This window comes from Rattus norvegicus, chromosome 5 (genome assembly GCF_036323735.1).
Source record: "Rattus norvegicus strain BN/NHsdMcwi chromosome 5, GRCr8, whole genome shotgun sequence".
In the NCBI taxonomy this organism is placed as follows: Eukaryota; Metazoa; Chordata; class Mammalia; order Rodentia; family Muridae; genus Rattus; species Rattus norvegicus.
The window spans coordinates 67831083-67843252 of record NC_086023.1 but is presented as its reverse complement, the minus strand read 5'-3'; the positions used below and the strand labels follow the sequence as shown (position 1 = coordinate 67843252).

Sequence of the window (12170 nt, the reverse complement as noted above, 5' to 3'; positions counted from 1 at the left end):
ATTTATATACTGTCATAAATTTGATGAAGATGCCTGAGAGTGTAGCAGTATTAATGTGGATATGATCGTTTGTCTTTTCCAAGAGCTTATCAGTGTGAGGAGATATTATCAAAGGCCCTCAGGCCTTCAGAACCTAGCGTTATTAAAAATCAATACCGCCACCATGAATGACACATGGGCATTCTTCTGAGAAGGAAACTACATCTGTAGTTTCATAAATGGATTTCAAATAAAGAGCAAACTAATTTGTTCAGTGTAAAAGGAAGCTTTTCGGGGCAGGACAGTAAAACGCACTCATCTGAGCAGACTCCCCTTACAGCCTTTTTCAGTTAAAAGAAAAACACTGGTCAAGTGTCTCTCACCTTTCCAATGATGTCAGTGGTTTTTTAGCTATCTTAGATGACATTTCACCCAGACTGTTTTTGGAAAGAACAGGAAATCTATAAGCTTGCAAGTCATTTAAATTCTATACGAAGTAGGAACAGAATTCATAAATGTGGTGTTAGAATAAATAAATGAGTGCAGGATGCTATTTCCTAAAGCACATTAAGATTCAATGTGTAAGCAGTCACTGAGTGTGTGTGCCATTCCGTCTGTATATGGAGCAGAGATACAGACTGGAAAATTGCCCAAGGTAGGTTTAAATAAGATGGTTAAACAGTCATTGACAACATTTTATTATTGTTATAATATTTCATTGTTCTTTTGTTTCTTTCTTTCACTGAGACAGGGTTTCTCTATGTGGCCCTGGCTGTCTTGGAACTCACTATATAGACCAGGTTAGCCTCAGACTCAGAGATGCTCCTACCTCTGCCTCCAGAGTGCTGGTATTAAAGGCATGTACCACCACTGCCCAGCAGAATAATATTTTTAAACAACAACCAATAAATGTTGATATTAGTGTCTGCATTTATAAGTTAACTTTGACGGCATAGCTACATTATTAACATCAAAGAATTACAATGCTAGCAATAAGTAATAAGACCAAACCTAGGCATAAAGAGAACATGACAGATGTAATTCTAGAATTTATCATCCTGAAGACAACTTGATGACTCTGGAAAATGAAGAGAACAAATGAGAGGCCAAGAAAGTGAGCACCGATGTCTCAGGGGCATGGGAATAAATATTTGAGTCCAAGACTGCCCAAGGCTCCCTGGTAAATAACATTTTCATCAAAATGCCATGCAAAGAATATGGATGAGCTAAAAGCAGACTGGCCTTCACGGGGGCTAAAGCCAGACTTGGATCATCTCAATGTCTGAGAGAATGAAGTTGATCTTTCCAGATGAGTTGTTTTGACACCAAAGAGAATCTTACCCAGAAAAAGGAAACAATGTCCAAATCCTCAGATTATCTTTAAAATTCTTGATGAACAACACCTGACATTCAATGAAGAAGAAAGAAGAGGAAGAGGAGGAGGAAGAGCAGGGGGAGGAGGATAAGAGACAATTATAAAGAGAATATCTGCCTAGAATCAACAGAAACAAATCCAAAAGAGATTTTAATACTGAGGCATCAACGGCAGGTAAGGAAACTATTACCACTCAGTCAACTAAAGAGAAGGAAGAAAACTGATTTGGAAATCTGAACGTAAGTTAAATGGAAAGTCTAAATCCAAAGGAGAGCAGATGGTAAACCATGGAGGATGAGTTAACAAAGAGATCTGTGAGATATAACCTAACAGCAGATAATTCCCGAAGCAAAACATCACAGAAAACATGGGGGCTGAAGAATATGAACTCAGGAAAACAGAGAGATCCAGAAAAGGTGAAAGTGCAAACAGAGACCATGATAAAGTAGCTCAAGAAAATAGAAAGGAGAAGAGGGTAAAGCAGAAACAATATGTGAAGAAATAATACCACAAGATTTTCAAAAACCAAAAACCAAAACACCAAAAAAGCCCAACAAACTCTTAAAAGAACAAATAAAAAGCAATCAATACTTAAGCATGTCACAGGCAAACTGCTGAGTAACAATGACAAAGGAAATGATAAAATCAATCAGAAGATATAGTCAGGGCTCCCTATTCAGATGTTTCATATGCCCAGGTGTCTAGTTTGTTCTGAATAAGCACAAGATACATTGTAATAATACACTATATGTAGCTGACATTGTATTCAGCAGTATTAGGAACTCAGCCATGATTGCTGTGTATAGGAGATGTACAGAGGTTATGTGCAGTTGCTACAGAGATAAACTACTGACTTGAACAACTGCAGGTCCTGATATCTGTAGAGATCCTGAAACCAATCTCTCCTCACACTGCAAGGGGCAGTTACATTAACTTTAGAAGAATGGCAATAAAACACCAGCTGACTTCTCAATGGAAGCAAAGCTGTAAAACAAAGAAGTATCTTCAAAGAAAGAAAGTAACTCCCAACAATGACTCTTGTATCCACCAAAAAAGCTCCTTCAAACTTTAAGGTAAAATACTTTTAATATTAAAATAATAAGAGCATTCCTGATCAGCAGAAATATTGCTGGTGCAAGTACAGCTATAAAAGAGAATCCCTCGAGGAGGAGATGCTGCACAGACTGCACACAGAAGAGTGGGAGGAACAGTGGGTCACCTTCTCTGGTGGCCCAGATCTGAGATACCAGCTACTCTGGGGATGGAAGCAAGAGGGTCTTAAATTCAAGATCTCCTTGAACAACCTAGTGAGACTTTGTCTTAAAATGAAGTTAACTGCGGACTTAAATAATTTAGTACAATGCTTGCCTACTTTGCACAAAGTCCTGGCTTCAGTCCCCAGCACTACATAAACTGGGCATGGCAGTGGGTATGCCTATAATTCCCAGCACTCAGACACTGGGAGCAGGAGAACTGGCAATATACTGAGTTTCAGTTTGAGTTTGAGTCCAGAGTGATCATGAGACCCCATCTCAAGGTGGAAGGTGATTATAAAAACATAAATACCTCAATCTCACAGAATATGGGATTTAAACAAATAAAGCTGAGGGTAAATGGATAGAAAAATTAATATTTACCATGTCAACATTGACCACGAAAAGCTGATGAATCTTCACTATAAGACGATGCAATTGTTAAGTCTGGAAGTGTTGCTAGAAACAAAGGTGAAAATTTTATCAGATAGAAAGGGAAATACTTGTAAAGAAAGTATGATGTACAGTATGTCAATCTAAGGACACTATCTCAAAATATGTAAAGAAGAAAAATGCTGGAAATAAGAGAATAAAGAAAGAAGCCCATATCGTGGTTGGAAATTGTTGACATATCCTTCTGAATAGCAGAAAATGTGAAGAAAACATCTGGAAGGATTTGAACGATTTTGATAAAATTCTCAATGAACATGTAGAGCCCCTAACTCATGTAAATATTCTCTCCCTTTCCTGTCCCCCTCCTCTCTCTCCTTTGTCTCCTCCCTCTTTCTCTTTCCTCTTCCTCTCTCCGTCTGTCTCTATCTCACCCCACCCTCTGTGTACATGTGTGCCAGTGCACAAATGCATGTACACATTCAAGTGTGACAGACTAAAACCTCAGGTGACATCCTCTTTCTTGAGACAGTCTTTGCTGGCCTGGGAATTCAGAAGGTATGCTAAGTCAAGGCCTCAGGCCCCCAGGGATCTGCCCACCCCTGCCTTCCCCGAGCTAGAATTATAAGCACGTGATACCACTCACATCTAGTTTCCTTTTAATGTGGGTTCTGAGGATCGAATGCAAGTCCCGCATGTTTGAAAGGCAAACATTTTATTAAAGGGCAGCCCAAGAACCCTCATGTTTAGCCGTTAGCCAATACCTTTCTGGGCTGCCCAGGAAGCCAGGCACTGTGGCTTAACACCTGTTATCCCAACACTGAAGAACCTGGGACAGGAAGATGGCTGTGACTTCCAGGCCAGTATGGACTGCATAGTAAGCTCCAGACCAACCAGGCTACACATTAAGATTCTGCCTTAAAAGACAAAAACAAATAATAAAGATCTAGAGACAACAGTGGCTAAAGCACTGGCTGCTGTTGTAAAGGGCCCAGGTTCAGTTCCCAACAAAATATGACAGCTTTCAGGTGCCTGTAATTCCAATTCCAAAGGATTCAACCCCCTCGTCTGGCCTCAGTGGAAATTAGTCATGAAGGTGATATATATACAGACAGACAAAACATTCATATACATAAAATAAAAATATTTTAAAGAATAAATAAAATAAAATAATGCTCATGAATCAAAGAAGGTCACAGAAGTGAGAACTACCTGGGATGGCATATTTTTTTAAACTACATATCCATTTTTATAGGTGAAAACCAATACCACATCAAAAAGGGCATTTGTGTTTATAACCGTACATATTAGAAAAATATGAGGAAAAAAATGAGGAAGTTTGAATATATCAAATATCTTAGCACTCGCCTTAAGAAGTTAGACTGAGAAAGGGGGATCAAATGAAATCCACAGGAGGGGAAATAATAAAGATGCCATCACAAATTTAGCAAATAAAAACTAACCTTCGTGTGACAACAACAAAAAAAAGGATGATCCTCTGAGACCCCAGGTGAAATTAACCAACCCTGTCTACACCCACAGAAAAATCAAAACTAATAAGAACAATTAGCGGCTATGTTTACAAACTCAGGTCAAGGCAATCAGTAATCCATCGTCATGAATGGGGAGGGAGTCACAAGGTCCCCACCCCTATAGGAGGAGCTCTGGCAATGATGGCTGTTGAGGGGAAGACAGCCATTTCCGGTGAAGGTGTGGCCACTGGTAGGTTGCGTGTGCTCCACTGGAAGATCCCACAGTAAGCCTTACAGCTCTCGGTGGGGAAAGGTATCTTGGCTGAGTCAGGAGCCAAGGAATACCACAGAGGCACAGCGCACAACAAACCTCACACGAGAGATTTTTGGGGAAGGAAAAACCCAGGAGGACTGCTGCCTCAGCTCTGGAGACTTGGGGGTGGAGCTTTGAGGGGGCAGAGCTCTCCAAGGTGGCCTGAGATTGGAGGGATTACGAGACCTTGGTCTTAAAGCAAACTCAGGGATTGGTGTTTTTTTGTTTTTTGTTTTGTTTGTTTGTTTGTTTGTTTGGTTTGGTTTGGTTTGGTTTGGTTTGGTTTGGGGTTTGTTTTTTTTTTTGTAAAGCAAGGCCTGGCCACTCTCCTACCTTAGGGCTAGGAATGGCCATTAGAGCAGTTAGAAAACAGCCCGTTTTGGGGAGCAAGACCTGGCTGCTGGTGCTCCTCAGGCAGGGCCTGGCCAACTTATGTCCCTTGGGGGTTTACAAAGAATACAAAGTTTATAAAAGGAATATCTGCCCATATCAGAGAAAGCATTCTCTGCCACTTGAGTTGGTTTGAGCAGATGCTGGGTCAGGGAAAGGAGCAGGGGATACGAAGTTGTGGGTAACATGTCCTTGAGGGGAACCCAGAGAGAGTTGGAAGGGGAAACAGGAAGTGGATATGATCATTGTATACATTCTATTCTCAATGGATACAATTTCAAAAATAAGGCAATAAACTAAAAAAGCAAAACATGGGGATCAAAAGTATAAAGTACAGTTTCTGGAAATACTCAAATATAATGAGCTATGGACAGCTTCTGTCAGTGAATTTGTAAGCGATAAATGAAACAGACTCATTCCCAGAAAACGATGATTTAGTGAAAAACTTAAGGACAACCATTTTTACTGTAGCAAGATATTACAAAAATTTCTTTACATCATTATATATACTTCCTCAGTAGTGCAGCACAGTTATGACATTAACAGGAATAGGTAGGATTTGCATGCGCTTAACTGTGCAACCTTTAAGAAAGTACACATCAGTCCAGTATTTATGGTGCTTCTGAAACCGGAAACCTTGACCCAGGCCAAGGACTAGTTGCAGTGTATGTATGCAATAAAGCTGTTTGGGATAGATGGTGGGTGGGTGGATGGATGGATGGATGGATGGATGGATGGATGGATGGATGGATGGGCGGGCGGGCAGGCAGACAGACAGAGGCACACTGCAGTTTCCAGTGCGGCGGATGTGATGGAGAGGTGGGAAAGTGGAGCGAAGCACAGTGAATGTACAGTGAGGGGAAAGGCTGTGGTGGGCCAGGGAACATGATGTTACTGAGTGGGGCTGACACGGTAGTGTGTGCAGCAGCCTGAAGTTCTTGCACACTCAGCCTCAAACATGCTGCCCCGCTGCACAATCACCCTAGCTCTGAGCAACAACAGGATGTCCAAAACGAAGATGCCCCTGGTGGCCATGGTGGTATCCATGGTCCCTCCCCTGTCCCCCACCATGTTGAAGCCCAGGGTTCATGTGGATGTCCAAAATGTGTGCTGCCAACAGAGACTAGGTGGATGTCCATAGTCAGTGCTACCTCAGAAGGCCATTTTAGTGTCCACGATGCAGGCTGTCACTAGAAGCCATGTTGATCTGAGTGGCCTATACTGCCACAGAGGGCCACAGAGGGATCCATGTCCCTGTTGCAGCTGAAGGCCATGTTGATGTCTGTGAGCCAGGCTCCAAGGACCATATTGGTGTTCACTAACTGTATTGCCTCAGAGGCCATGATGGTATGCTGAAGCAGAGAGCCATGTTGATATCCATGGTCTATACTGCCTCTGGGGACTATGGAGAAGTCTGTGGCACATGACGACACCAGAGACTATGTGGAAGTCCATGATCCATGTTCCTGATGACTGTGAAGACACCACTTTGCAGTGGTCTCAGTGACTGCAGACTCACAGTTGAGAAAGACCTAGATGGCTCTTGTGACATCACTAACCCCACCCCTGCTTCAACCCCTGGCAAAAAAAGAAAGTAAGAGACTAGATTGAAAGTCATTGAAGAGAACTCTTAAAATGTGCAATAAGGATGCTGAAGTGTAGCTCTCCACAATTGATGGCTTCTGGTGGGGCTGTAGGTGGGGAAGAACTCTGTTTTCTTTGTGGGGCTGGCCACTGGGAGTTTGACCATGCTCCAGTGAGTAGATAGGAAACACAAATTGACTTGTGCTTTTTCTCCTGTCATCGCCTACCCCTCTCCCTCCTCCTCCTCCCTCATCCCCTCCTCCTTCTCCCTCTACTTCTTTGGGTGAGAGGTAGGGTCAGAAGGGTGAAGGCAGACCTGGGAGGATTGGGAAGTAAGTTCAATAGAGATAATCAATAAAAATTATTATGTTGGAAAAACTAAATTACACATCCTTTTTCTGCAGCTTCTGGGTATTGATTTTGTTTTCTTTGGGGTGATAGACTCTTAGTATGTACCTTTGCCTAGCCTGGAACTCCATCGGTAGCAGCAGGCTAGCATCAGACTCAGAGATATGCCCCTGCCTCTGCTGCAATTACACCATCACACTCAGCCTTGATTCCTGATTGGACAGATACTGCAACTGCCTAGCACGGTGCCTGAACTGAGTGAACGCTTCCAAAGAAGAGCAGTGAGCTCCCTAACCGCATGGCAGCCAGCCTCCCAGCCTACGACTGCCACAAGCAAGTCCCTAACTACGCATGCACATTTTCTAACTTCTCGATAAAATCCTGCAAGGACAATTGATGATGGATGGAAAGGGATCTGTGATCGATTATACCAAAGTTTTCCTCAGAATAAGAGAATCCACTTACATCTCCACAGGCCTCATGAAACTGTGCATTTTCCTAAACCCTAAATCCACATAGATATTCTTCTTTACTATTCTTTGGCCAATCAGGTAGAAGCTGGCTACAGATCAGTGTATCTATCTCTGAGCTTGCTAATTCAGCACAAACTCTTGTCAGAGCCAGTGGCATCCACACTTGTCCTTTCAAATTTCTTTTGCATATATTTTACCAAGCAGAAGACAGGGAGGAAAAGATAGGTGACCAAGAAGCCCCAAGATTGGTACAGAGATTGTGTGTGTGTGTGTGTGTGTGTGTGTGTGTGTGTGTGTGTGTGTGTTCTAAATGAGCATACTCTCATAGGCTCATAGGTTTTAACATTTAATCTCCATTTAATCTCCAGCTTTTTGGGAAGGATTGGGACGTGGGGTCCTGATGGAGGAGGTGTGTCATTAGAGGCAGGGTCTGGGATATCAAAAGACTTCTACCATTCCTAGTCTCTCTCACTCTCTGCCTTATGGTTGTCTTAGGATTCCAGTTCTTAACTACTGCTCCAGCACCATGCCTACTCTCCTGCCTGCAACCATGCTCCACACCAGATGTCATGGACTCTGCCCTCTGAAACTCTAAGCCTCAAATAAAATTATTTTGTCTATAAGTTGCCTTGGTCATGGTATCTTATCACAACAAAGTAATAGTAAGTAAAACTACAGATGCATGTGTCTATCTGTGTGTATGTATGAACACACATGTGATTAGCCCATTAGATATATGTGTCTGTGTGTATGTATGAACATGCAGTGATTAGCCCCCATTAGATGTATGTGTCTGTGTGTATGTATGAACATGCATGTATGTGATTAACCCCCATTAGGCTTAAGCTATAATGTTGCTGCCATATGTTTGATCAATGTTAACATATCATCAACAATATTAAATAATGTGTCTTGGAACAGAAGCACTTAAAAATTAATAATATGACTTAATAATATTAATAAAAAGTGTTACTAAAAATCAGCAAGCCTAACCCTGTATTTACTCTGAGAACAATGGCTCCATATTGACTAAGTCAGTGTTTACCTAACTTTATAGACTACAGCTAGTACAAAGACTAAGGACAAAATATATATGCAAATGAGTCATAGAATTTTATATTTACTTTTTAAACTACTTATTAATTTTTATTTTATGTAGATGACTGTTTTGTCTGTATGTAAACCATATGTATGACTGGTGTCCATTGAGACCAGAATAGTGCACTAAATTTCCTGGAACTGGAGTCATAGACAGTTGTGAGCTGCCATTTAATATTGATTAAATATTTATCGAAATACATTTTGAGTCTGGAACTGTGGCCCAGAGGCAATACATTTGCCTAGCATGTGCAAAGCCCTGGGTTTAATTGATAGTACCATACATAAAAACATCTATATCTTGAGTTCTTACTGTGTTAAGGTCGTTACTGGGAAAAAAATATAACATGGTGCTGTATGTTAGGTGCCTTGAACTGAAACAAATCCAAGAGTACACAAGAGGCACAGTTTTTCCCTCACCTTCTCCTCCCCTCAGTCTCCTATCCCTTAGAGTCCCCAAAGTAGTTACAGAAATCAGAACTCTCTTTCTCCCAAGGATCTTTGAAACTAAGCCCCCTTTCCTAAAACTGTTGCTCTAACTAACCCCACTTGTGTGTCTTAGAGCTGCCCATGAAGAACTTCTCTGACCTATATTTGTCTGACAGTAGATGATAAGACTCATTCTAAAGGAGTCCTGCCCACACCTGGAAAGGAATACTATGCAGTGAGAGTAGAAGAAATCTGAACAAACAGGCCTTGTTGAGTCCCCCATCTTGGTCCACTACATTAAGTCATGGCCCTTTGTCCACTCATGTTTCTACATGACTGCTCACTCCTCATTAAACCTCAGCAATCTCTAATCTTACCTAAGTCCTTGGCTCTTCAACCTAAAAGGTGCAATGTCAGATAAGACTTTCTTTTGTTTGTTTGTTTGTTTGTTTGTTTGTCCAAGGCAGGGTACATAAAGCCAAGGCTGGTCCTGAATTCTGCTGCATTCTTTCAACAATCACCTCCCTGAGTTCTGGGATCACAGGGATCCGCTACCATGAACAACAGGCATAAAACTTAGCCTGTTGTGGGGTGTTCACCTCCCCCCCCCACTTTATTAATTTCTGTCTTGTTATGGGCATTCAGACAGTAATCCTCATAAAGCTGAGAAGGAGCAAGAAGAGATGGTATGGAGACCCCTACATAGTATGCAACCACAGACATTGCCCTGACTTCCCAAGTGTTCTGGCTGGTTTTGTGTGTCTCCCTGTCACAAGCTAGAGACATCACAGAGAAAGGAACTTCAGTTGAGGGAAATGCCTCCATAAGATCCAGCTGTAAGGCATTTTCTCAGTTAGTGATCAATGGGGGAGAGCACAGCCCATGATGGGTGGTGCCTTTCTGGGCTGGTATTCCTGGGTTCTAGAAGGCAGGCTGAGGAAGCCAGGGAAAGCAAGCCAGTGAGAAGCATACCTCCGTGGCCTCTGCATCAGATCCTGCCTCCGGGTTCCATCCCTGCTTGAATTCCTCCAATGATGGATTATGACGTAGAAGTGTAAAGACTTGTTCTCCCACTTGCTTTTTGGTCTTGGTGGTTTTGTCTCAGTAATAGAAACATTGACTAAGACACCACCATGGCCCAGTCTGAAGGCCCCATGATTTGCCTGCTCTGTATTGGGTCTGGTTTGAGATGGTAATACAATCTTAATCAATAACCACATGAATGAATGAGTCAATCAATCAATCAATGGACAATGAATGAGTCAATGAATGAATGAACAAATGATCGAAATCTGGATGAACGGCTGAAAGGAAAAGAACGTGTTCACGAACAAAGAAGCTCCCCAACTTAGATGAAGGCAGGTCACAGACTATTCATCCCCAAAGTAGGAACAATGGCGGAAGTTTACACTCTGTAGAAACAGAGGCAGCACCGCTGTACCCAAAACAACAGATAGAAACGGCAAAACAACACCGAGCAGCCGGAAAGGCAGGCAGGGAACAGATCAGTCAAGCCAGGAAACGGTGGGCTCACCCTGAACAACACTAATGCAGAGTGATCCAATGACAGAGCCTGAAAGGAGGAGTCTGGCAGCCGTTAGCCAGAAGGTGGTCAGGAGCTGTGTAGAGAGAGCAAACTGACACACAGTCTTGCAGTGTCTTAGTATAATGTCAGGCTGACACCCTCACAGATGTGAACTGCAAACCTTGACCTTGCAGAGGAAGAACCATGAGATGATTAAGCTGGCCACAATAGCAAGTGTTACGTCCCCTTTTCTAAAAGTTAAATACCATGGCCATATCGTGTGTCTTTTCAGTCATATGCATTCTTAATCTTTTCCCATTGATTTCCCTTGTTCTCAAAGGCTGTAACTAAGTCTCCCTTTGAACTCACACTTCATCATTCTCCGTGCCAGAAAGTCTGCTTACATCAGTTTTTTTGAAAGTGTATTACACGCATTCATATGACAAGGACGTCCTCCTCTGCAGACCCAAAAATAACTTCTAGGAAGAATAGAGGTACTGAGAAACTTTGAATTAAACCCAGGGATTACAAATAATCTACCCCATGCCAGCAAAATGTCTCAGGAAAGGAAGAACCTATGGAAGATCTGAATTGGGTTCCCAGGACCCACGGAGTGGTAAAAAACGATCCCTGACCTCCGTTGTTTCTGACCTCCATCTTGCATGCCACAGAACACATACACTCATTCAGGAGCACACAAAAACATATGCGTGCATAAATAGTAATGCAATAATATTTTTTGAGAGATCCACCCGATTCAAGCTCTTAGGCAGCTGCCTTAGGGCTGGCAATGCTCTCCTTTGATCCACCCATGGGTAGGTTCATAAATACATGGTAACTGTTGTGTTTCAAATTAAGAGAAGGGGAAGGAAGAGAATTCCTGTGTGGATCCTAATCTGGGAGAATTCCTGTGTGGATCCTAATCTGGCCAACAACTGTAAACTGACATTTTTTTTTCCTTTATTAACTTGAGTATTTCTTATTTACATTTCGATTGTTATTCCCTTTCCCAGTTTCCGGGCCAACATCCCCCTAACCCATTCCCTCCCCTCCTATATGGATGTTCCCCTCCCTATCCTCCCCCCGTTACCGCCCTCCCCCCAACAATCACGTTCACTGGGGGTTCAGTCTTGGCAGGACCAAGGGCTTCCCCTTCCACTGGTGATCTTACTAGGATATTCGTTGTTACTTATGAGGTCAGAGTCCAGGGTCAGTCCATGTATATAGTCTTTGGGTAGTGGCTTAGTCCCTGGAAGTCTGGTTGCTTGGCATTGTTGTTCATATGGGGTCTCAAGCCACTTCAAGCTCTTCCAGTTCTTTCTCTGATTCCTTCAACGGGGGCCCCGTTCTCAGTTCAGTGGTTTGCTGCTGGCATTCACCTATGTATTTGCTGTATTCTGGCTGTGTCTCTCAGGAGAGATCTGCATCCGGTTCCTATCAGCCTGCACTTCTTTGTTTCATCCATCTTGTCTAATTGGGTGGCTGTATATGTATCAGTCACATGTGGGGCAGGCTGTGAATGGGTGTTCCTTCTGCCTCTG

The 12170-nt window shown here is 42.5% G+C and overlaps 1 protein-coding gene across 15 annotated transcripts in view; it reads right to left on the bottom strand.

Annotated features, from left to right (window-relative positions):
• The window catches only part of Cavin4 (caveolae associated protein 4), a 100924-nt gene that overhangs the window by 49842 nt on the left and 38912 nt on the right, over positions 1–12170 (bottom strand). For 14 of the 15 annotated variants that reach the window (XR_010066392.1, XR_010066393.1, XR_010066394.1 and 11 more), the window contains exon 3: positions 2992–12167. Coding sequence is in view for 2 of the 15 variants with exons in the window: in XM_063287621.1 (XP_063143691.1) it covers positions 12123–12167 (45 nt within the window). In the remaining 13 variants the exon portion in view is untranslated. Of the gene's footprint in view, positions 1–2991; positions 12168–12170 lie in introns of those variants that run through there. The other variant, XM_063287622.1, reaches the window with a different exon arrangement.